The sequence below is a fragment of the Gossypium hirsutum genome, chromosome A05 (assembly GCF_007990345.1).
Source record: "Gossypium hirsutum isolate 1008001.06 chromosome A05, Gossypium_hirsutum_v2.1, whole genome shotgun sequence".
Taxonomy (NCBI): Eukaryota; Viridiplantae; Streptophyta; class Magnoliopsida; order Malvales; family Malvaceae; genus Gossypium; species Gossypium hirsutum.
The window spans coordinates 65,597,701-65,623,938 of NC_053428.1; the positions used below are offsets into that span (position 1 = coordinate 65,597,701).

The following is a 26,238-nucleotide window of genomic DNA, read 5'->3' on the forward strand; positions in this document are numbered from 1 at the left end:
AGGTATGCATTGAGCTATGCTTAATGAATTGATTGTGAATAAGAAAAAAGAATTTTGAAAACCCAAAACAAAAGAAATTTATTCTTTTAAATTAATAAAATGAAATAAATAAATAAAACAAAAATTAATTGAACATTTAAAATATAAAAAAGAAAAACCATTTCTTTTGTCACATGTCGATCATACCTTATTTATTTTTGCTACCTCATAAAAAAATAACATTGTTAATATAGTAGAGTAATTTGTATAATGTTTGACAAGCTCATATACCAAATCAGAAAAAAAAAAAAGAGATCAGTTACCAAATTAGACTAAAAAAAAGATTAAGTACCAAATTAAGAAAAAGTTTCAACTTCATGTATCAAATTAGGGAAAAAATGTTAAGTTCAAGTACCAAATTAGAAAAACGTATGAAGTTCAGGTACCAAATAAAATATTCAACCAAAATTTAAAAGAGAAAGAAAAAGAAAAATTAAAAGAAAAGTTTGGGCCAACCCGACTCGCCAGTCTTGTAAACAGAGCCACGCTCCAGATCCAACATGTAATTTCAAATCCCCAATTCAAATTCTCTCTTTTATGAACGGCTATTTTTCCCTCACTGCATCACCTTTCTCTTTCTCTTTTTTCTTTTCAAGCCATAACAACAGAAAGAAAATAGCAAAAATGAAGCATTTCATGTTACCAAGAAACACAAACTTGAGAGATCCGATGGAGAATTCTTCTTCCCCAAATCCTACCCCTCCCAAATCCAAGCGAAAACATAAAAAATCTTCCAAAGAGAACACTCCGCCTCAAGATCCCAACTCCCAACTTTCCCCCGCCTCCGCCGTCTCAATGACTAAGAGCAAGTGTCCACTGCCCCCCCGTCCCCCCTCCTCCAACCCTCTCAAACGCAAACTTTTCACTGAAACCCTCTCCGAAAACTCCGCCTCGGGAGCTTCCGATTCCGGTGTCAAGGTATTTCCTTTTCATAATTTTGAATTATTTGATTATTAGGTTCAAAAAATCTAAAAAAAAAAAACTTAACTAATTTTCTTTCAAGGTGATTATACGGATGCGACCACCTATTAAAGAAGAGGAAGAAGGGGAAACGATTGTCCAGAAAATTACCGGTGATTCTTTGAGCATCAGTGGACAGACCTTCACGTTTGACTCAGTCGCCAACTCGGATGCAACTCAGGCACTAATAAGCTTATATTATTAATTTCCGTATGTTCAATTGTTTCTGAAATGGCCTAATTTTTGGAATTTTTAAAATTTTACTGCAGCTAGATATCTTCCAGCTCGTAGGAGCGCCTGTTGTCGAAAATTGTCTTGCAGGGTTCAACAGCTCCGTGTTTGCTTATGGTCAGGTACTTGCTTCTTCATTTTCTTTGATTTTTATGTTTGAATTACTTTATTATTTGCTTTATAACCTTTCTCAATTTCTGGATCTGAATGATATGATTTCATTAGACTGGAAGTGGAAAGACTTATACGATTTGGGGTCCAGCCAATGCCTTGTTAGAAGAAAATTTATCAAGTGATCAACAGGGCTTAACTCCTCGTGTGTTTCAGCGACTGTTTGCTCGCATCAATGAGGTAAAATTTTTGAATTTATGTTCATCAGTGAATTTGCTGGTTTTTTTATTATTATTTTAAGATGGAACCATTTTCAATAGTTTGTGTTTTGACCTTTTTTATTCTATAGGAGCAAATTAAGCATGCTGATAAACAGCTTAAGTATCAGTGTCGCTGTTCTTTTCTTGAGGTACAGTTAAATGACTTATTGTGATTCCTAGTTTTGACATAATTGAACTGCTTAGAGTTGTATTATTCTTGTTCCTTATCACTTGATTCCCAATTTCCTTTTGCAGATATATAATGAGCAAATAACAGATTTATTGGATCCAAATCAAGGAAACCTGCAGGTAGAATGGATAGTTATTTAACTTTTCAATTGCCATTTTCTTACCAGGCGAAAAGATTGGGTTTTCTTATAATGTTCTATCATTTTCATCCAGATCAGAGAAGATGTAAAATCTGGCGTCTATGTTGAGAATTTGACAGAAGAGTATGTAAATTCGATGAGGGATGTGACTAAGCTATTGCTAAAGGTTTTTTTTTTTTCTGTTTCAGATTCTTATTTTTCATTGCTTTCTTGCTTGTAGACGCTCATGAAGAAAATCTTCAATTTTTATGTTTAGAATGCCAATGTTCAACTTTTTCTTTTTATGTATGATTTAATTTTCCAATCAGCTTGATCGATTTATTCCAGTAGATAAAAGTGAATTGGAAGCATGACTATTTGAATAGGCCAATTTTTAAGGTGTTAAAATTACAAGCTGCTCTTGAATGTAGGGATTATCGAATAGAAGAACAGGTGCGACTAGTATCAATGCTGAAAGTTCTCGTTCACATAGTGTTTTTACTTGTGTTGTTGAATCTCGGTGCAAGGTAATAATGCTTTGAATTTCATGTGGTTAATTTTGTGTTTCTAATGCTTGTTTGATCAAATATAACTCTTCCAGTCACGAATTGGTGGCATCAAATTACTAATTTTGCAGCTCTACAAAGAGAAATTTTCTCAAGTACAATGGCATTGTTTATTTTCTAATTTCTGTAAATAATAAACATACAAGGATCTAATGATCTGCACAACAATTGAAAAATATATCCTATTTTTGGGTTTCCTCTCTCAATTATACTTGAGGGATTCAGAAGTACTATTTATTGTTACAGAGTGTGGCTGACGGTGTAAGTAGTTTTAAAACAAGCCGGATAAATTTTGTTGATCTAGCTGGCTCAGAGCGACAAAAGTTAACCGGTGCCGCAGGGGAGCGCTTAAAGGAGGCAGGCAATATTAACCGTTCACTCTCACAGCTTGGGTATGCTTTTTTCATCCTTTCCTTCCTAGCGTCCTTACTTGAAACTCTAGTCTCTGGATCAATTCTTATTTGACAGAGTTGGCAAAACATAGTACTGAACATGTCATCTTTACTGATGTAGGTTTCCAGTTACACTGAAAAGCATACAACAGTTATTTTAATTGTGTTACAAGCTAGCACCTTTTGCTAATTTTACATAATATTTGGAGTTCAGGAACTTGATAAACATTCTTGCTGAAGTTTCCCAAACTGGAAAACAAAGGCATATCCCCTACAGAGACTCCAAGTTGACATTTTTATTGCAGGAATCTCTTGGTGGAAATGCAAAATTAGCAATGGTCTGTGCAATTTCTCCAGCTCAAAGGTAAATAAGAAGACATCCTATTTTACTTAAGTTCCCCCCTTAGTCTTTTTACTTTTTGGAAGGGAAGTTTACGCAAGTAATAATGCAGCGGTAAAAGTGAAACATTCAGCACACTACGGTTTGCTCAGCGTGCAAAGGCAATCAAGAACAAGGCAGTTGTTAATGAAGTAATGCAGGATGATGTAAAATTTCTACGTGAGGTGATTCGAGAGCTCAAGGTATATTCTCATAATCCTCCCCCCCCCCCCCAAAAAAAAAAAAAAGGTTATGCAATAAATGTGAATCTAACAAATGGTGATGGAACCATACAGGATGAACTCCATCGAATGAAAGCTAACGGTAACAATCAAGCTGATCCAAATGCAGGTTACTCAACTGGATGGAATGCCCGCAGAAGCTTGAATTTGTTAAAATTTAGCCTCAATCATCCAAGGGTATTACCTCATGTTGATGAAGATGGCGACGAGGAGATGGAAATAGATGAGGAAGCTGTTGAGAATCTTTGTGCTCAAATAGATTTGCGATCATCTGATATATATAACCATTCAAATGAAGTGACCAAACTAGAGATAATTGAATCAGATTCCAGAAATCCCACGTCCGAGATAGGATGTGCTAGTGATCGAGGGCCTAATGCATCTGAATATGGCAAAGCACGAAATGTTGAGGATACTGATGCTCACATTGAAGAAGAAATATCTGAAGAGCCTAAAACCTCTGAAATTATGACTGTTGATTGTGTTGAACCTGCTACAACACCCCCAAACATTATTCCTGCTCATGAAAGTGTCCAAGAGAATCCAGACTGTCTAACTATTGAAACAGCTGATGGAAATTCCCCTGGGATTCTTAAATCCCCAACATCAAGTGTCTCACCTAAAGTTAACCAGAGTACAAAGAGTTTGAGGACATCATCAGTGATCACTGCTTCGCAGAAAGGTCTTAAGAATGATGGCTCAGAGGCTATCACACCAACAGAACACTTGGCAGCTAGCCTTCATCGAGGTCTTGAGATTATTGGTCGGAGTTTAGCATTGAGGAGATCATATCATTTTTCATTAAAACCTGCTGATTCCCAGCCAACCATTGCTGCTTTCAAAGTTGATGTTGGAATTCAAACTTTCCCTCAAGGTTACGAGATTCTAGGAGAAGAACCACTAGTATTTCTTTGTACTAATTGTAAAGAGAGAACAAATCTGGAGGGCAAAGAGAACAATGAAAGCTCAAACTTGCAGTTAGTCGCTGTTGATGAATCAGAGTCTTCTGAGAAAACCAAGAAGCAAGTTCCAAAGGTAAGAGGTCCAGGTTATGGCATTGCAGATTCAGATCTTCAGCATAATTGACATTTCTTACTTTTCTGTTGCACAGGCTGTGGAGAAGGTTTTGGCTGGATCTATCAGGAGAGAAATGGCTCTTGAAGAGTTCTGTGCCAAACAAGCTTCCGAGATAATGCAGTTAAACCGTTTGGTAGGTTCCTTTGTAATTGTACTAGCAGCTAACTGTGGCCATCTTCATTGTCAACTATTGATGTTATATTTACTGGGCTATTATTTACAGGTGCAACAGTACAAACATGAAAGGGAATGCAATGCTATTATTGGGCAGACAAGAGAAGATAAAATTCTTCGCCTTGAGAGCCTTATGGATGGTGTTTTACCTACTGAGGAATTCTTGGGAGCAGAGCTAGCTTCCCTCGCACATGAGCACAAGGTATATGCTTGGGCTTTAAGCGTTTCTTAGTTAAACATCTTTTATGCATCTATGACTTACCTATTTGCCTTCAGCTCTTGAAGGAGAAATATGATAATCATCCTGAGGTTTTAAGAACGAAGATTGAGTTAAAAAGAGTTCAGGATGAGTTGGAGCAGTTTCGAAATTTTCATGATTTGGGTGAGAGGGAAGTACTATTAGAGGAAATTCAGGATTTAAGAAACCAGCTACGGTATTATATAGACTCTTCTTCCACATTAGCTCGAAGACAAAATTCTCTACTGCAGTTGACTTATTCATGTGATCCAAATGTGCAACCACCTCTTAGTGCAATATCAGGGACAAGTGAGGTTAGTGCTGAAGCAAAATTTGAACAAGAGAGAATTCGGTGGACTGAGGCAGAAAGCAAATGGATTTCTCTTGCAGAAGAATTGAGGACTGAACTTGATGCAGCCAGGTTGCTGGCTGAAAGAAGGAAGCAGGAATTAGATATGGAGAAAAATTGTGCAGAAGAATTAAAGGAAGCAATGCAGATGGCTATGGAGGGACATGCAAGAATGCTTGAACAGTATGCAGATCTTGAGGAAAAACATATTCAATTGCTTGCAAGGCATAGACGAATTCGAGAGGGAATAGATGACGTTAAAAAGGCAGCTGCTAGGGCAGGAGTCAGGGGTGCTGAATCTAAGTTCATAAATGCACTTGCTGCTGAAATTTCTGCATTGAAAGAGCAAACGGAAAAGGAGAGACTATATCTTAGGGATGAAAATAAAGGACTCCAGGCTCAACTGAGGGATACTGCTGAAGCAGTCCAGGCTGCAGGCGAATTGCTTGTACGGCTAAAAGAAGCAGAGGAAGCTGTAGCAGCTGCTCAAGTAAGCTAACTTATTGATATGTTTTCATGCACTTTAACTTCACTGCTTGCTTATGATTGTTGTTACATATTCAGTTTTGAGCTTAAGGCCATAACTGGTAACTAAGATAGCTTTCATATTTGATTTTAGATGTTGTAGTGTCTGTTCAGTCTTCTAATTTATTGATTTTAAATGCTTTTTTGCTGGAAGAGTAACAAGTAACATTGTCTTTCAATTTATTGATTTTCCAAGTAAATGTGGATGATATATAAGATACTTTCCAGATGGAATGCTTGTACTTTGAAATCAGAGAATATTAAATAACACTGCAGTTAGACTTGTTAGACCTAGTAAGTAGTAAGCTTCTTCTGTATTTTATATTCTCCTTTCTCCTAAAAAAATTTCCTTTAGTATGCTTGCCCAAGAAGTCTTTAGGGCTTCTGGTTAAAATTTTCCCATTTGTTGACCTTTACTAGCAAAGCTCATAAATTTTAATTTTTTTGCTTTGGGATGAGCTTGGAATCTATATGATTTCCCAGCGGGCAGTGAAAGTAATCTTTGATGGTATTCGAAGCCTTTAGACTGTTCTCATTTCCTTCTGTTCTAAAATAATTGCAGAAGCGAGCAATGGAAGCAGAACAAGAAACTGATAAGGCTCACAAAAAGATTGATAAATTAAAGCGAAAACATGAATATGAGATTAGCACTCTTAAAGAACTGCTAGCAGAATCGCGTCTACCTAAAGAAGCCAAACGACCTTCTTATGACAAGATTGATATTGCCAAATATGATGCAGGTGACCAGCTATGGCGAGAAGAATTTGAACCATTCTATAACGGTGAGGATGGTGAGTTATCATCAAAACTTGCAGAAAACTCATCATGGTTCTTTGGATATGATCGATGCAATATATAGATCACCTTTAACTGCAGCAACAGTGTATGTATGTATTTATGTATGTATGTATACGCACGTACTATTTCATATAGAAGTTGTGTCATGTAGGTCCAAAGTCGTAGCTTTCTTTTGTTGTTAATCTGGATACAACAGTTCTTGCCAATCAAGGGGGACCACTGTATCTTGGTTGGTTTTTGTAATCAAATTCTGATTCTTTGAATGAATGATTTATATATCTTCCCCTTCTCATCCAGATCACAGGTATTTTTTTCTTGTTATTTTCACTTTGCTTTTAGATTTTAGATGGAGCAATCCATTTATAGGCACTACATAATTCTCATCTAGCTTTGTCTTGGGTTATTTGGCTAAATTAAAGAGTAAAACTTTAAATGTTACAATATAATCAAAGTTATTTTGCTTTTCCTATATTTGAAATTTAATTCATATTTTTATTTTTAAAAATTTAATTTTACTTTTCGAATTTAGCCCCTCTAGCTTTCATTTTGTCCCTCTAACTCCGTAAAAACCCCTACTAAAATTTGAGGAGATGATGGTGGAAAACTAGCATGGAGGTTGTTTTCTAAGACATTTTAGCAAAGAGAAAGAAGAGGGAAGCCATGGAAGTGGGGGGAAACGGCAGCAGCAAGGGCAGGAGGGGCTGGCTTCATCCATTCTTCCTCTTTAAAATTACACAAGTGGGTCCAAAGGCCCAATTCCAACAAATTCCAAGCCCATAGTTTTGAATATTGTGACCCATTAGCATCATTCAAATATTAAGTATCCAAATTTATTACTTAAACTAAATACAGCAATATACCAATAAAGGTTCATTTCTGGAATTATTTACATAAATGGACTATTTCTAAAAATAATTATAGGTATAGACCAAAAACTCAAAAATGCATTGACATAGACTCGTTTTCAAGGGATAAATCAGAAAAACGCTTCCATATCAACCTTTTTTGCCTTGTGTCAGGCAGAAGCTTGTGATGACATGGATGTACTTTTGCCCGTACTTGAACTAAATTTTCAAAAAAGGTCATTTTTTAAAACATTGTAAAAATAGACCAATTTTTTGAAAATTTACAAGAATAAACTTTTATATAGACCCAAAATGGCAGACTAATTATTTTTTTGGTGCCACCAATTAATGTGAAAACAAATCTTACAAAACAGATCTTTATATAAACTAAAATTCTTATTTCTCTTATTTCTGAACCAATGTGGGATGTGAGATATGTGTATATATAGATTTATGAATAGGTTTGCAGTTTGTTCCTAGACAATGTGGGATTCCTTCCTCTTTTAACTAACAACATAAGATTAAAGGCTACACTATATTTTATAATTTTTGTACAAAACAATTTCTATTTTTTATATTTTGTTAATATTTTCTCATATTATAAAATTATGTTTTGAGATATTTAATTTTGTTGCATTTTAGAATTGTTAACATATACAAAAGGACCATTAAAAAAATAGAACAAATTGCACATATGTAACTTGTACATACAGTAATCTTCTATTCAATTTTAAATGTTTGAAGTTAATATCCTTGCAATTCTAATTTTTAAAATAATTTTCCATTATTTCAATTTAGAAGTTATACTTTTAATATTTTTATTATTTATTTTATTTTATATTATGAATGTTTGATTAATAAAAAATGGTGAGTATTTGGTACTCAGATAATATTTTTTTTTGTAATTTTAAAAAATTGATATCTCTTTTTTTAAATATTTTACTATACTCATTAATTTTTTAATCCTAATTTTAATTTAATTTTCATCACCTAATGAATGCTAATGAATTTATTTCAGATACATTTTGACTAGATAGATAATCTATTTAAACATAGTATACAGTTATGTTAAATAAGTTCTTTTTTATAGAAATATATAATATACATAAAATATAATAATTATTTTTCATATTTTTATATCTAGATTAAATTACATTAATAGTCATTTAACTATGATTTTTTGGCTATCAAATTATAAAAATTTACGAAATGATCACTCAACTATTAGTAATTTTTTTGGGGTCACCCAATTATCTTAAATTTTAAGGTATGTAACAAAAAAGAAGAATAAGACAAATTTGAATAGCTGAATGACAATTTTGTAACTTTTCATAAACAAATGGTTCAAAAAAAATAATTAAATGACTATTTTATAACCTTTTATAATTAAGTGATAAAAAAAATTACCTTAAATACATAAGAATAGACAACTTCATAATCAATTTTTATATTACATATGTATAAAGTTCTTTATACGTGTATGATTTTTGTTTCAATATAACTTTCATTCATTTGAAAAGAAAACAAACATATATGAATTGATTTGTTAATAGTTTCATACCTACACATTATATTGATTGTTTGCATCAAATTTTAGTGTTCAGTAAATAAATCTATATAATCTTTTTTAGCGGATATCTAATAATATTGATATTATAGTATATAAAATGAAATTGCTTTTAAAAAAACAATTGCAACAAAACAAGATTGCATTAATGGCAAATACTATATAATTTTCCACACATCCTCCAAACACCTTTATTTCAAACCCATTTGGTCATCTTCAAACAAGACGAAACCAAATCCCGCATCATTTTATATTTTATAATTTTTGTACTTATAGAGTTTAAAAATTTTATTTATAATGTAACAAATGTTAACTTTTTGTAAAAAAATTTAAACTCTATAAGTAAATAAAATATATAAAATATAGTGTAGCCTCTAATCTTATGTTGTTAGTTAAAAGAAGAAGGAATCTCACATTGTCTAGGAACAAGCTACAAACCTATTCATGAGTCTATATATACACATATCTCACATCTCATATTGTTTAACAAAACAAAGGAAATGAGACTTTGGGTATATATAAAGATCTGTTTTATAAGTTTTATTTTCATATTAATTGGTGGCATCAAAAAAAAAATAGTGTTGCCACTTTGGGTCTTTATAAAGGCTTATTCTCGTAAATTTTTAAAAAATTAGTCTATTTTTTGTAATATTAAAAAAAATGACATTTTTTTATTAGTCCGATCACGGGCAAAAGTGTATCCACGTTAGCACACTTTTGCTTGACACAAGGAAAAAAGTGCTAATGTGGAACCATTTTTCTGGTTTATCCCCTGAAAATGCGTCCACGCCAGCGCGTTTTTGGGTTTTTGGTCCATACTCGTAATTATTTTTAGAAACGACCTATTTTCGTAAATAATTTTGGAAAGGTATTGTCGAAACCATTTTTTTGAAAAAAAACGATATCGACTTTGATTTTGAAAACGAAAAGTGGGAGTCGCCACAAATCCTTTTTATTTAAGTGTGATTGGATCACCTGGTAATTCAGTCGTTTTAACAAAAATTTAAATTTATTAAAACGATGATTTTTGGTCTTCAAAATCCAGAAAATAGGTTCGGGAGTCGGTTACGCACGAGGAAAGGTTAGCACCCTCGATATGCCCAAAATTGGTACCTAGTTGATTAATTAATGTCTTAATGTCGAAAATTTGAGAACTTTGAAGATTTTAAAAGTACGATCCTTTGTTAAAATATTATTTAAATTTTTTTGAGAAAATGGCGTTTTTCACGTTAATCGAGGAAAAGAATTATGTCCCGTAAGTTAGGACACAATATCTTAAATCCCCGAAACGAGGACAAACACCAAAAATTATTTATTTTGGAAGATGTTAGATTATCTCGGTTTTAGAAAGAGATCATATCCCGTAAGTTAGAAGACGATATTTTCTTAATTCCCGAGATTATTTAAAAAAACTTATGTTTAAAAAAGGGGATCGTGTATTCGGATTTATTGAGAAAATCGAAACTCCATAAGTTAGGGAACGACTTTTTTGAATTTCGAAACACGGAATATTGATTATTTTAAAAACAAAATTTAATGTGTCGGATAAGATGTAACACAATTTGGTGGTAAAATGTAAAAATAAATTACGGTGCTAACATGCATAACATGATAAATGCGTTAATATAAATGACAATATATAAGATCGAAAATAAAATAAACAAACAAGCCGAAAATAAAAAGGAAAAATGATAAGTCAACTTAAAACTTGAAACTAAAAAAAATATTAAACGAATGAGCAAATAGATATTGTGTAAAATAAATAAATAAAAATTGTGTTAATAATGATATTAATAATAAAAGAAATTATGAACAATCTAAAGTTTATAATTATAAAAGTGTATGGATAAATAAATAACAAAATGATGAGATAAAATGAAATAAATGTATTTAAAGATATTAGATAAATAGATATAAAAAGAAATAATAGAAATGATAATGTAAAATTAATTAATTTAATAATAATAATGTATAAGTAAAAACAAAAAAATATAATAATAATAATAATAATAGTAGTAGTAGTAGTTTAAAAAAAATAGTAATAGTAATTACAAAAATGATAATAGTAATAAAATAAGATGATAATAATAATATTAATAATAATAAAAGTAAATAAAAATAGTAATAATAGTAAAAATAATAATAGCAATAATAAGAATATTAATAATAGTAATGATAACAATAATATAAATAATATATATATGAAAAATAATAATAGTAAAAAATAATAGAAGTAGTAATAATAATGGTATTAAAATAAAATAAATATAAATACAAGTATAATAAAAATAGTAATAATATAATAAAACAACAAAAGTAACGAAAAGGACTAAATTGAATTTAAAAACAAAGTTTTGGGGAAAATCCAAAATAAACAAAGAGGAAATGGGCCAATTTGAACGCGCGAATAATAAGGAGGGTCCAAAAGGGCAATAATCCATACCCTCCAAAACGGCGTTGTTTAAATATGGACCATAATGAAAACCGAAATAAATTTACGGGGTAAAATTAAAATAAAAAAACTTTATTACAAAACTAAAAAAAAGCGGAAGGGCCAAATGCGCTAATAGCCCATTGTTAAAAAACACGCGGATCCTCCCTTTGGAGCGGGTCGGCCTCCCCAAAACGACGTCGTTTTGGCGTCTGGGGAGGCAAACCAAAACGGCGTCGTTTTGGTCTTCTATAAAAGCCGAAATTTTTTTTTTAAAATCATTTTTACCAAAGTTTAAAAAAAAACAGAAGAGAACTCCTCTCTTCTCTCTGGGTTAGCCCAGATTTTGCCCAAGAAGTCGGCCGACCACCGCCACAACCAAGCCGTCGGTCCGCCGTTGCCGGCCACAGCGCACAGTGGTTAGAATTCCAAAAAAGGTATATTTTTTATTTTTTTATTTTCTTTTATATATTTATATATATAACTGTTTTTTAAAGAAAAATAGAGAATATCTATGTATTCATGTAAGTAGATAAAAAAGAAAATAAATAAAAAAGAAAGACAAAGAAAAAAAGTACCCTTGTATAACTTGGTTTTTTTCTCTAAATCTGTTTGTAGATTTTTTTTTATATTTGAATCTTTTTTTATTGTATTCAATATATTCCCACCTTACAATATATTTTGTTGGCTTTTTATAGCCATTTACAAAGTTTAAATCTTATTATTTTGTATGCTGTCATTTCTGCTTTCTATCTTTGCAGGTGCAAGTGGCGAGGGTGGTGGCGACGCGACAGTGGCGGTGGCAGCAGCGGCGCTTTGCAGTGGCTAGGGTGGCGATGGCGGCTGATAAGAAAACCTAGGGGCTAGGGTTTCTTTTTTTTCTATTATTGGGCCGGTGGTTTTTAATTGGGTTTGGGTTTGATTTTGATTTGAGGTTTGTTGGGTTTTGTTTGGTTTGGACTGATAGGTTTTGGGTTTTAGTTTAGTTAGGTTGGGTCTGTTGAGTTTAGCTGATTTGGTTTAAGTTTGGGTTTTAATGGGCCCGGGTAGAAAATTGGGTTGTACAGGTATATTTTCCAACCAAATATTTCATATAAATAATAATTTTATCATAAAATTTTTGAAAATTGATCAAAATATCATTTCGGGGTAAAATAATTTTTTTGTCCCTTTATGCCTTTAAACTTAATTTCTTCACAACAAATATTTATTAAACAACCCAAATTATAAGTTTCATTTAATACTTAATACGCATCCTTGATTACTAAATATTATATTTTTTCTCCCTCTCGTAAAAAATGAGAAATTTATAATTTAGTCACTATACTTTTAAATTTCTTTTAATTTAGTCCAAAGGTGATTTTCATCACTAAAAAAACTAATCTAATATGTTTCCATGCCAAGTAATCAATAATAATTCATTTTTCCTATTTCGGTTAAATTTGCATTTTAGTCTTTGAACTTTTTAAAATTTACAGTTTGGTCATTTCATCACATTTTCACTTCTAAAAATCTTTCCATTAATTCTCATATCCAAAATCACTTATTTTCATAAAAATTCTCCTTTACATATATTTTCTCGAAAGTTCACTAGATTTATTACTAGAAAAGTATCACGTGTCTAATTGGAAATTTGGGAGGTTACAATTTCTTAATTTCTTTATTTATGGTAAGAAGGGTTTGAATATGCTTCCTAGCTTTCTTTACCTTCTTTCACTTCTTAGTCTTTCTCCTTATTAACATAATTAAGACACTTTCATGCATTACTAATTGAAATAAACATGATGGTGAAATCCGTACATTGTCTCCATCGTGTCTCATGCTAATTTCATCTTCTCTCATTTCTACCAATAAACCAAGCTTGCTAGGTTGCTAGAAGTTTAATTTTACTAAGGATTTTAATGAAAATTCAAAGGTTTTTGGCTAGGATTTGACATTAATGGAGGAAATGGATGAAATTGTAAGAAAAATAAAACTTCTCTTCTTTCTTTCTATAGTTCGAGTATGAATGAAGCATGTTGGAGAGTTTCTCTATCTTTCCATAAAAATATCTAATTAGTTTAATAATAATATAATATAATTTATATAAAAATCTAGTTATAATAATTTAAATCCAATGGCTAGGATTTAATCTCAATTTCTCGACAAATCCATTAGCTAAAAATCATGCCAACATATTCCTAATTTTCTTATTTTAATAATTCCATAATTATCCATTTTCGAAAGGATTTTTTTTTTGGCCCTTTAAAAATCTTTACAATCCACCCTTTGAATACTATTCACTTTAGATAAAATTATACTTCTAATCCTTTTACTTTTTCTTATTAATTTAATATCATTTCATATTTTAAATTTCACACTTTGACCCTACACTGTTCATAACTTTACAATTTAGTCTATACCCTAAATTAATATTTCTCAACATATCATTATTTTCAACTTCCTCCAATATCCAACTATCTATCACTAATAAATCACATTTTATTTACTCTAAAAACCCTACTCGCATATTTCTGAAATAACACTACCTATGACTTGGGAAATTTTAGAGATGTTACATAGCTTGGAACCAATATCTTGCATAGCATCATTGTAGGTGAACAAATCATTGTCTTTTTATTCAACAGTTTTTGTGTTATAAGCACTACCATTATACATGAAGAAATTCGATTTCCTGGAAACTCTCCCACTACGACGACAATCCCTATGTTGTTGATTATTTGCAGGTCTATTATAAAAGAATCATTTGTTTCCTTCTTTGATTCACATTACTCAAAATACTTAGTCTAATACAAAAGTGACTTTGAAATAAATTTATCAATAGTTCATAAGAATTCTAATCGTTGTCGCTTGGTTGATATATTAGAAGTCAGAGCAAAGTTGTTGCAGCTACGATTAGACTTTCCTTACGAAGCTCCAATTAACACGATTTTTTGTCTATGCAAATCAACCAAAGATATATTTCAAACCTTCCTTTTCCCAAATCCGTTATATTGCACATGGGTCCATGCTGCAGGTTCATTAGATCTTATTTTTCAATTACGTTTGTGATCTGTCGTAATTAATTGTAGAATATTAAACTACTTTTTGTACTTACTGAGCTAGTAGGAAAGCAAATTTTCTTTTTATGTTTTCATTTACTTTTTACCGATAACACTTAGGCAATAAAATGATCAAATTCGGTGATTCATATGACCTTGTGGGCCAATGTAGGCCTACAGGTCGACTAATATGTTCGGTGAGTGTGCAGGACATTATTTGTAGGCACAAAGACAGTGTACTCTCATCAATGTTGCAACATAGCAAATAGAGTACTAGTGGAGCAATCTACCATTAGTGTCACTACATAGCCCTGAACATACGCCCTTAGGAGTAAACTGTCATTAGTGTCACGACATAGGCCATAGGGTGTCACGACACCGACTTGACATGGTTACTTTAATGGTTACAAAGACAAACGACCCATGGCCAAATTTAATTTTCATCTATCATGTAATGTCGATGAGAGAATATCAATTTACCCATTAGTTGGGCTATGAATTCCACTATGTTGATAGGCGATATATTAGTCTTTCAATTGACTTGTTCATTTCCGATTAGACTAAAGACATGTTTAAGTTCATGTACTACTAAAAGTTGTCTTTCTCTATTATGATCTGACTACATAATATCGCTTAGTATTAGCTAAACGTTAGATAACAAGCTGATGCGAGCTCGGCCAAGGAGTTAAATGTCGAACCTATGGAGTTGGCATTGGGACCAATCACTCGAGCTGGTGCCAAGAGGTTTCAAGAAGCTTTGTCAAGTTACATTGCTCGATTTGGGATAGAAGGAATGGCCGAACATCAAGTGACCAGCTCAAGTAGCTCAATTTGCAATATTGTGCAAGATGATTTAGCTCGTTTCAGCTCCAAGGAGCTCATGGCGTCTTGATGCTAGCTCAATTAGCTTTGTTTCATTTTTATTTAATTTTATACATTAATGTTGTTGGAATAAATTTATTAACTTATTAAAATATTTAAGATCATATAAATGTGTCAAAATCTGGACATAATAAATTAAAGTATTAAATGTGCCTTAGTTCATGCATCAATTTAATGTGTCTTAGTTGGGACAAATTTATTACCTGTAGCTATTTAATTTTTCCAGCCAAATCTAAGTATTTAATTTGTCTTAGTTGCTGCATATTTAAGTTTTCTTAGTTCAGCTGAATTAAAGATGTCCTAAACTAATCAATTTGTTCCATTTAATTTGTCTAGGAACATGCATAGGACAACATGAATTTGGGCAGCTCATAAGTGCTCATTTTTCAGCACCTCTTCGTGGACACCAAGGGCCAAGTGAGCTGATGTTTCCTCTCTTCAAGGCTGGCCGTCCAGCTCTCCAAAGCAGCATCTTGGAGCTTTCACATTGCTGCAGCATCTTTTCACATGGAATGGCCATTCATTTTCGTGCATTCACACCAAAGGACCACTCATATTCGGGTTTCACACTTGCATGGCCATTGGAGTGCCCCAAAATGCTCATTAAAGTCAAGACTTTTTAGCTCAACTAAGCAGCACATTAAAGAAGCCTCCAAGCAGCCTTAAATCACCTTGGCCGAATCTGCCCATGTTATTCAGCCCATTAAATTGTTCTAATTATTTTCAGCTGATTGAGATCTCCCAAGTGTATCCATTGACGTCCCCAAGTCCAAGGAAGCTTCATGGAAAGTGTTAGGAAGCCTCAAGGAAGTTTCCACTTCCTTAAGTGTTAAGTTGTTGTCCATTTAAGTCCCTTAAGTGCCTATTCGGCTAGCTCCTATTTTAGACTATAAATATGTAGTTCATTTTACTTGAAAAGGCTAATGAAAATTTTATTAATTTTGCTTACTTTGTGAGTTTGTTTTCAACTCTCATTGTTCTCCAAAGACTTGTCTGACTTATTAAGTAACCCTTGTGGCGTCAACCCGTCTTTGTTCGAACTTATCACTTTGGGAATAAAGTGTGGCGTTCAAATTATACCGAGGTTCCTATCATCTTTGATAGCAGATCGAGGTCTTCATTAACTATCCAATATCCTTTCATCGCATTTCCGACTTAGGTGTTCTCATAAGTTACGGGTTAACACACCAATATTGTGTTAGTTCATACTTGAACCCTTAGCCGAACCCCATCCACCATTTCAAACTATCCAATAACCACATTGAACCATTTTGAGCCTAGTTCTTCCTTTTCTATACAACCATTCTTGAAAGAACCTTAACTTACTTGATTTACGATCGGGCAAACGTTACGACTCAAATTTCAACCAAGGCGAGTGCGTATCACCAGCGAGTCAATATTTGCTTCGATTTTACTTTGCATGCAAAACATTGAAGACAATACACAAAAAGTATTCATGTAATTATTAAATATTTTTATTAAATCGATTTATTCGAAAAATATAAATAAACAAAAACGAATACTAGATCCAAGAAACCCAAATCCCACTCTTTTCCATCCGCACTTGTCAACATTTGCACCCCAGCAATCTCCCATTAAAAGATAAAGCCGACCAATCAATATCACTTGAGTCCCACTATCATCCCAAATCCCCACATTCGCCTTATCTCCAATTTTTCAATAGAAGTCTGGCGTCAACCTCCTTATAGCCATACGCAAACTCATCCAAATCAACGACGGTTTGTTAAGTGTCTTCGGCCAAGTTAAATAGTTTGATGTCTTGGAAGCCAAAGTCCTCCCATGCATTTTTGGCTTGCGCATAATCTCCCATGCAAGAATAACCCACCCTCAATCCTCACTTCTGCCAGCCCATCAAAACCCGCGCTTGACACTCCGAGTACTATAAATTATAGAATTTTACATTTAGAAAAAAAAAGAAAAAAAAATAAAGCTTCCCACCGCATAAGTTTATAACTGAAATGCTGGAAAGTGTAGCTTTATAATGCTTGACGCATCATTTTATCGAGATTTTGGGTGCGATTTGGACTTCCATAGAGCATAAGGAGCCGCCATAGTTTAAGTCGCTTGGCAGTCTGATTTTACTTGAAGCTTTAACTTCAATGACCACATGTATATATATATATATAAACAATTAAGTGGCTATCGACGTGACTCCAAAGCAAACAATACCGAAAAACCTAACTTGCCTTGTGATTCAAGCCAAACATCTATGGCAATTGTCATCTTCCTCCCACCAAATTATATAATAATCATTGATTTTATAATGTATCCTATAAACCCATTTCCGCTGCTTAAAAATTCCTGCTAATGAACCCAAATAATTGCACCAATGGCCCCTCTCATCAATCAATCGCCATTGAATCCGTTGAAATATCAGTTCAAAATCTCATTAAAAACTGGTACAAAAGGCAGCAATGGCAACACATTTTCAACCCAAGATCATCATCACCATCAAGCAAAGCACCCTGGAGAAATCACTTAGCCAAATTCCTTGAATCGGTTCAAATCCGGATTCTCGCAATATCATTGCTTCTTTTCGACCTCATTGTCACTACTCTTGAACTATCATCAACATTAGTTTCCTGTAGTAAAACCATAGAGAAATCTTGGTTTCATTGGGTGGGGATTTCGATCCTGACGTTGCTTTCAACTAAGATTGCGGCTCTAGCGGTGGCGCTTGGCATCGGTGGGTTCTTAAGAAGGCCAGGCTATGTTGTTGACGGCGTGGTTGTCATCGGGGCGTTGGTTCTGGAAACAGTTTGGGAGGCGAAAGGCGGAGGGTTGCTTGTGGTAGTGAGTTTATGGAGGGTAGTGAGGGTGGTGGAAAGTGCTTTGGAGTTGAGTGATGAAGCCATTGAAGCACAGATTGAAGCAATCGTTTGCCAGTTTGAAGCACTCCGAGTTGAGAATTCAGGGCTTTTGGACACCATTGCTGGACAGAATCAGATAATTGAGACGCTTGAGAAAGAAGTTGATCAAAATAGGCATGCTTCTGATCCTAATGGAGTGGTCGGTGCTGTACGCCTGTACCCATATCAACCCCACTCTAAATAAAAACAAGTCAAGGCAGAAGGGAAACCGAGCAGGCAGGTGCTTTTGCTCTTTTCAATTTTCGTAATTCAACTACTTTAAATCATCAAATAAAAATAACCTAAAATTATGTTTCATCATTTTAACACTTAGAAATATTTTACATTATCATAACATTAATCCTTACTTTTTCATTTCGGTTTGATTATAACAAATTTTTCCTTTCTTTTAAAAATTACATAATAGTCACTAACATTATTAAATTGTTACATTTTTGTCACCCTACTATTAACTTTGATTAAAAAAAAAAGTAAACTTACGCCTTATTTCAAAGGGTTAATAGTTAATTTGGTCCTAGAGCTATAGTTTAAAAATTATTTTCATATTTTTAAAGTTTTCTCAGCAATAATTGTAAAAATAATTTAAAAATTTTAGGCTAAAAGTTATTTAAAAAATCTATAAAAATAATTAAAAATTCACAATTTTTTAAAAAATATAATTTTATTTAAATATGTATAAATATAAAAAATCTTAAAATTAAAAATAAAAATCTTTTAAACTAACATTTATTGCAATTTTTTATTATATAAATAATTATACTTTTAGCTATAAATAAAACAAATATATAAAATTTCAAACTTTCAGCTATAAATAAAACATATATATTATTTTTAATTATTTGGGAAGAGTGGAGTCACTGTCAATACGCATGAAAAAGGAGGACAAAAAATGCAAAGAAAGATGAAAATAAAGAGAGTGTAAAACAACAAAGCAAATGAAAAAACAAATAGGATCAAAGTGAATTGGTATTTAATGTTTTCTATTTTTAATTTTTTATGAAAATTCAAAGACTGGTTTTTTATGAGATTGGATGTGGAAAAATTAACTGCAAAATTTACAATTATTTATTTATTATTTTTATATAATTTATTTATTTATTTTCCATATTTTTTATAAAAAAATTACAATTATTATTAAGAAAATTTTAAAAAAATCAAAATGATTTTTTAACTATAGCTTAGGGGCCAAATTAATTATTAACCCTTTGAATTAAGGTACAATGTTAACATAAGATTTTTTTTGTTTGGGCCAAATATATTATATTATAAAAAATAATTATATTAATTATATATATTTATAACAATTAAACCTATTACCCAAAACTTACCAATACCATTAAACAACATATACATTGCCATAAATTGTGAAGTAAAAAATATATATATCCAATAATACACAACATCTATACTTAATTTATGCATTTTGCATTCTATCAAATCTTTTTTGGTGGCATCTTGTGGCTTGTGAACTTCCTAAAACTGAAAATTGTCTAATTTGGGCTCAAACCTTGCTATAATATATATACTAGTTTTTTATCCTGTAATGCTTTAATTGTTGGTCTGTTTTATAAAATTTTTATTATTTAAATATTTAATTTAATAGCCACAATCATAAAAAAAAATGTTTTAAACTTATGTAAATTTTTTAATTTTAATTTTAAAATATTTATTAGAAAATTGTATAAACAATATTTGGAACTTTAAAAGCTTTCTAAATTATTTTAAAAAGTAGTGTTTCAAATTTGAAACTTTAAAATGCAATTTTTTATAAAATATTTCTTATATGATATTTAATTATTTTTTTAAATAGTTTAATAATTTTAAAATCATTTTTAAATGAATGTAGAAATTTTATTTTAAAACATTTAAAAAAACAATTTAGTTTTAATATTATTAATAAAGTGATATTTCAATTTTATTTTTTTAAAATTAGTTTTCAACATTTTAGATTAAAAAAATATTATATGGTTGCGAATATATTTTAAAAAGTAAGTAAAGGAAAACCTAAAACTTGTTTGAAATAATGAATATTGGAAAAAAAAAAGAAAAAAGAAAAGAAGAAGCTAAATTTCAAATTTTATAATAACTGTGGAGACAGAAGGACTTATTAGCAAACAATCAAGCCATGATTTCAAATTTCTAAAGCTTTTAAAACCTTGCAGGACTAAACTTATAAATTTACAAACGAAAACTCTTGAAAATTATCTTCAAAAACAGAAGGGTCAAATGCTGCAATTAATTATGCTGAAATTTCAAAGTTTCAAATAAATATAAAACAGGAAGGACCTAGGTTGTAATTAAAATAGGCAGAAGGCCTTACGATAATAATAGGAAAACACCGAGAGACTTGTCTTGCAATTTCTCCATTAACTCTAAATATAAAAGCTAAACTTTCACTCCTTTGTTAATTTTGTCATGAGAGCCAACTAGACTTGTCCATGTTCTCCCACACGAAGTCCCACTCGAAAAGTAGGAAGTTTGAGTAAAAATATAGACCCAAAAAATAAACTTAGACAAAAAAATAAGAGTCGCTTAAAAATAGGTTGAGTTTTGGGTAACGCATTTTTCATCCGGGCCCGGCCCGAATATGCAAAAATAACTGTTGTTTTTCCTTGCTATTTTTTTTAAAGTTTTTTACTATTTTCTTGTTATTTTTTACTATTTTGCAAGCATTTCACTATTATGTTACTATTATTTTGTCGTGATTATTTGGATATTATATAGCTTTTGTTTTATTATTAATTTTGTTACTATTTTAGAGGTATTTACTTGTTAAGTTGCACTTATCTTAGTGTTATTTAAGTATACATATTTATTTTTTAATTTATTTTTGTTACGAATATTTTATTAAGTGGATGCTCATCAAGATCAAAATAAATTTTGATGTACTTTAAATTTTTTTCCCACTAAGTTTCTATCTTAGTACAGTTTTAATGATGTACATTATCTACTAATGAACATCAAAGGGGGAGTGTTATGAATATCTTATTAAGTTGATGTCCTTCAAGATCAAGATAAGTTTTGATGTACTTTAAATTCTAATAGTCATTAGAAGTAGATCTCTACTTCATTTATACTTCTTATGCTTATAAATAGAGACTTTGGAAAAGTTTTGTAATTATTCCCATTGATCAATAAAATACACTCTCTCTTTTGATTTCCTATTTTCTTTGTTCTTTATTTTCTGTATTTTTATTTTATAACACGTTATCAGCACAATTCTCTTTTATTTTATAATACAGTCACTCCAAATTCGCTGCTTAAGTTATTGTCGATTGCCTTTTAGAGCTATTGCAATTTCAGTCTTCAATTGAGGCTTGCGCATTATAGGTATCACTAAAGCTTTCAACCACTCAGATCTTCAGGTATATTTTACTATAATTTATTTATTATATCATGTTTATTATAACTGGAGATTACTCATGACAACATGAATAGATAGATTTTGATTTGAAATCTACGCATGTTTGCAATGGTGATTATGAAATAAAAAATCTATTAAGACGTTTATAAGATCAATCTAGTAAATCTATTGCATTCCCTGAAGTGAACTCAAGCACAAAAGAAAAAAAAATCAATATTATTCTAATATTTGGTAGTACAAAATTAGTTGAAAGCTCTAGAAGAGCTAATATATCAATATCTAAAAAGTATAAAATTTGTGATGGTTAATACATTAGTTTTAAAAGATATTCATTATAATAGATATTATATTGGGATTGTGAATGAAGAAATGATTATATTTCATATGAATCACTATTGTTATAAATATCTATTTTGAAAAGATGAAAAAAAAGGAGGATTAAATTATTGATTACTCTTGTTATTAAATTGAATTGATTGTGACTATCTTTGTGATATTCTTTTGTCATCATCTCTATTAAGGGATTGAAAATAAAATATTTGACTGTGAAAGATCTACTTATGAGCAATAAAATATGATAATTACATCTCAAGCTCGTTATGATTGGATGCATATGAAGTAGCAAGTTTTTTTTAAAAAAAAACTGTGAGTATAATTCTATAGTATTTAGAATAAGTTCTCAATTAAAACTACGTGAAAAAATATTACTAATGAGAACTTGCAAGAGAGAAAACTTATGTATGAAAAGTCATTGGTTATGTACCTATTGTACACCTAGAAAATAAGATTCACTCTCAAAGTTAGCTATTAATACTTTTTTTTATATTTGAAGATTTTGGTTTATTCCCTGTAACACACCAAACCCGGCCTAGACGTTATGACCAAATCTAGAGATGTCACAAAGAAGGGTTTTAAAAATAGAGTTATTTCGATAAAGCTTTGTAACCTTTATTTGTTAAAAACTATTATTGAAAAACGTTATTTAAGCAATTCATTGTCAAAACATAATTTATGGCAGAATCTTAGAAATCGTTATAATTAATAATCTCGTTCGTATTTTTAGAAAACCATTATTTTAGTTAAAACCATGTTTTTAGCTTACCGATGCAAATAAAAGTCAAGTCCAAATCCAAATCCCAAAATAAAATCAAACAGTCCGGAGAGTCCATAAGTTACAAAACTCCCAGAAAATATTCCTTAATTAAATAAGTAAATATCATGATCTTAAGCAGTACGAACTCGTGGTTACCATGAGGCTCCGTCTCACCGATCCGCTTAAGTTTGTGGATTACCTGAACAGAACGGATAAACATATGTGAGTTTTCGTAAACTTAGTGTGTAACCCAATAGAAATAGACATGCAATATATATAGAAATCTCATATACAATCATGTACAGATTCGGACTTATGTCCATTTTAAATGCAGATAACAGAATCAAATAAATAGTACAGATATACAGAATCCTACCCCCATCCTCTACACACCATCTCTGACTATCCCATCACACCATATGGGGTTAAAAACACCCACCCATCCCTACACATCATATAGTGTCGATGCGACACATTACAGATAATATGCAGTCAAGCTGCCAGAATATAGGCGAAGTGTCGCTGTACAAATCACTTCCTTCACATATACAAAACCCACCCCAGTTACAAATACAGAAATAGCAGTTACAGTAATATTATGCATAACATGCTTATAAACAGATATCATATACATGCATAATCAGAACAAATATACTCATCAATATCCTACACAAGACAGATTACCAGAATATCAGATCTTATAGTTTAGTATTTGGTTAGCCCTTACCGACGCTACAATAGGCCCACAGTCGATAGGAACGAGCTGTGCGACCCTAGGGAAAATTTCAGAATTTTGGCCATACATGCCTGTGTGGCTTGCTTGTGTGGGCCCACACGCCTAGATTGGCCTTACTCGTGTGGACCACACGGCCTGGCCCAAAACCCACATGCTCGTGTGGCCCACACGCCTAACTTAACCTAGTCCGTGTGGCCCATACGGCCACACCCACACCATCACAAGACTGTGTCTTGCGCATGGTCATGCCCTCGTCAAACACACGGCTCACAGCCAGGCACACGCCCGTGTGGCATCGACAGTGTTGTTTTTCAGCTTTCGCCAAAGCTTGATTTTCTGTGTTTTGGGAACACACACCCAGAACACTTAACCATTAAAGCAGATACATATTTGTGTCAGATATTTACAGAAATAGAAATAAATAAGTCAGGGCGTTACAACTCTACCTCCTAAAAAAAATTTCAACCTTGAAATTTAGCTGATCCGAACAGATGAGGATACTGCTGACACATCGAGTTCTCAGGTTCTCACGTGGCTTCCTCAGTTCCATGATTCTGCCATAGAACCTTCATTAATAGTATGGATTTCCTCATCAGAACCTTAACATCACAATCCAAAATCTGAACCAGCTCTTCCTCAAAAGTCAAGTTCGACCTAACATCGATCTCTTTAATAGAGATAACGTAAGATGGATCAAGCCGGTACCACCTCAACATCAAAACGTGGAACATATCATGGATACAGTCCAACTCTAAACGTAATTCTAACTGATAAGTAACCGGTCCCACACGCTTTAGAATCTGATACGACTCAATAAACCTAAGGCTCAACTTGCCCTTACGACTGAATCTCAGAACTTTCTTCTACGGAGAAACACAAAATGTTTAATATCTCTCCTCTTCAGATCTGTATAAGACTTCTGTTTATCAGAAGTCGCCTTCAAACGATCCTAAATCAGTCTAACCTTATCTTCAGTCTCGGAAACCAACTCAAGACCTAAAACCCGATGCTCACCCAACTCAGTCCAACATAGCGGAGCACGTGACTTACGACCATACAAAGCCTCGTAAGGTTCCATTTGGATACTAGACTGGAAATTGTTATTATAGGCGAACTCAGCTAGTGGCAGGAAATCTTCCCAACTACCTCAGAAATCAATTACACAACTCCAAAGCATATCCTCCAGTATCTAAATCATCCTCTTAGATTGACCATCAGTCTGAGGACAGAACGTAGTACTGAAATCCAATCTCGAACCTAGAGCCTCGTGCAATTTCTTTTAGAACTAAGAAGTGAAGCGAAGATCTCTAACAGAAATTATCGAAACAGGAACCCCATGTAGTCTTATAATCTCGGAGATATAGAGCTTTGCTAACTTTTGTAGAGAGTAGTCTGTACGAACCGGAATAAAATGAGCCGACTTGGTCAATCGATCCATGATGACCCAAATAGAATCCTTCTTAATGAATGTTAAAGGCAACCCACTAACGAAGTCCATTGTCACTCATTCCCATTTTCTATAAGAGAATCTTAACGGGTTGTAGCAAACCTGAAGGCAACTGGTTCTCAGCCTTAACTTGCTGACACGTCAAACAACGAGCAACAAAATCTATAAGCCTATGTTTCAAACCCGACTACCAGTACAATTCACGGAGATCCCAATACATCTTATTTCCACTTGGATGCATAGCATAAGGGCTATTATGTGCCTCTCTTAGAATCGACTGCCTTAGATCAGAGTCATTCGGCACACAAATCTGACTTCAAAAACACAGGACCCCATCTTTATTCATCCCAAAATCAGAAGTACTGCCACTCTCAATTTGACGAAACCATAAACTCAAAGACTCATCCCCTAACTGTTTATCCCGAATCTGATCAATCCAAGTTAGCTCAACTTACAACTCAGCTAACAAACCTCCATCATCAAACAGACTAAGACGTGAAAAACATCACTCTCAAATCAGTCATCGCTCTACGTTTGAGAGCGTCGGCCACCACATTGACTTTACCAGAATGATACTCAAACGTGTAGTCATAATCTTTGAGCATCTCAATCCATCGACACTATCTAAGATTCAACTCCTTCTGAGTAAGAAGGTACTTGAGGCTTTTATGATCAGTGTAGATAATACACCTCTCACGATATAGATAATGCCTCCAGATCTTCAACGTAAAAATGACAATAGCCAACTTTAGATCATGGATTAGATAATTCCCTTCGTGAGTCTTAAGTTGTCGAAACGCATAAGCAACGACCTTACCGTCTTGCATCAATACACATCCCAAACTGACGTGTGATGCATCACTATAGACCACAAACTTTTTACCAGATTCAGGCTATATCAGAACATGAGCCTAAGTCAGAACAGACTTGAGCTTTTCAAAGCTCGATTGTTGCGCATCAGACCAAAAAAAAGGAACACCCTTGAGCAAAAGCTTAGTCAAATGAGTTGCAATTAGAGAAAACCTCTAAACAAACTGCCCATAGTATCCCCCAAGACCCAGAAAACTACTGATCTCAAATACGTTCTTAGGCTATTTCCAATTAAGAACAACCTCAATCTTTCTAAGATCAACTCAAATCCTCCCATCAGAAACCACGTTACCCAGAAAAGTTACCTTTCACAACCACAACTCACACTTGCTCAACTTAGTGTAGAGTTACTTCTCTCGGAGTATCTGAAGCACTACTCTAAGATGCTCATCATGCTCGTTCTCAGTCTTAGAGTAAGCCAG

General features: G+C 32.6%; 3 protein-coding genes and 1 long non-coding RNA gene across 4 annotated transcripts; 3 read left to right on the plus strand and 1 right to left on the minus strand.

Moving 5' to 3' along the window:
- Nucleotides 1–560: 560 nt before the first annotated feature.
- Nucleotides 561–6,941, plus strand: LOC107957235 (kinesin-like protein KIN-12B). The gene is made up of 16 exons (XM_016892699.2): nt 561–957; nt 1,043–1,180; nt 1,269–1,352; nt 1,456–1,581; nt 1,691–1,750; nt 1,857–1,910; nt 2,004–2,096; nt 2,341–2,436; nt 2,722–2,867; nt 3,082–3,231; nt 3,320–3,449; nt 3,543–4,523; nt 4,600–4,698; nt 4,789–4,941; nt 5,016–5,816; nt 6,414–6,941. Exons 1-16 carry the CDS (start codon nt 577–579, stop codon nt 6,708–6,710), a joined length of 3,789 nt encoding a protein of 1,262 aa, XP_016748188.2. The 5' UTR covers nt 561–576; the 3' UTR covers nt 6,711–6,941.
- Nucleotides 6,942–11,772: 4,831 nt separating this feature from the next.
- Nucleotides 11,773–12,619, plus strand: LOC107961178 (uncharacterized). Its single transcript, XR_001701208.2, has 2 exons — nt 11,773–11,929; nt 12,254–12,619. It is a non-coding gene; the product is annotated as an uncharacterized lncRNA (long non-coding RNA).
- A 4,256-nt stretch (nt 12,620–16,875) lies between these two features.
- Nucleotides 16,876–18,606, plus strand: LOC107957234 (transmembrane protein 266). Its single transcript, XM_016892698.2, has one exon. The coding sequence runs from the start codon at nt 17,744–17,746 to the stop codon at nt 18,488–18,490; it is 747 nt and encodes a 248-aa protein (XP_016748187.2). The 5' UTR covers nt 16,876–17,743; the 3' UTR covers nt 18,491–18,606.
- Nucleotides 18,607–24,026: 5,420 nt separating this feature from the next.
- LOC107960531 (uncharacterized) lies at nt 24,027–25,551 on the minus strand. The gene is made up of 5 exons (XM_016896867.1): nt 25,456–25,551; nt 25,278–25,373; nt 25,049–25,133; nt 24,464–24,645; nt 24,027–24,362 (listed from the first exon to the last, which is right to left on the minus strand). Exons 1-5 carry the CDS (start codon nt 25,549–25,551, stop codon nt 24,027–24,029), a joined length of 795 nt encoding a protein of 264 aa, XP_016752356.1.
- Between the last annotated feature and the right edge of the window lie 687 nt (nt 25,552–26,238).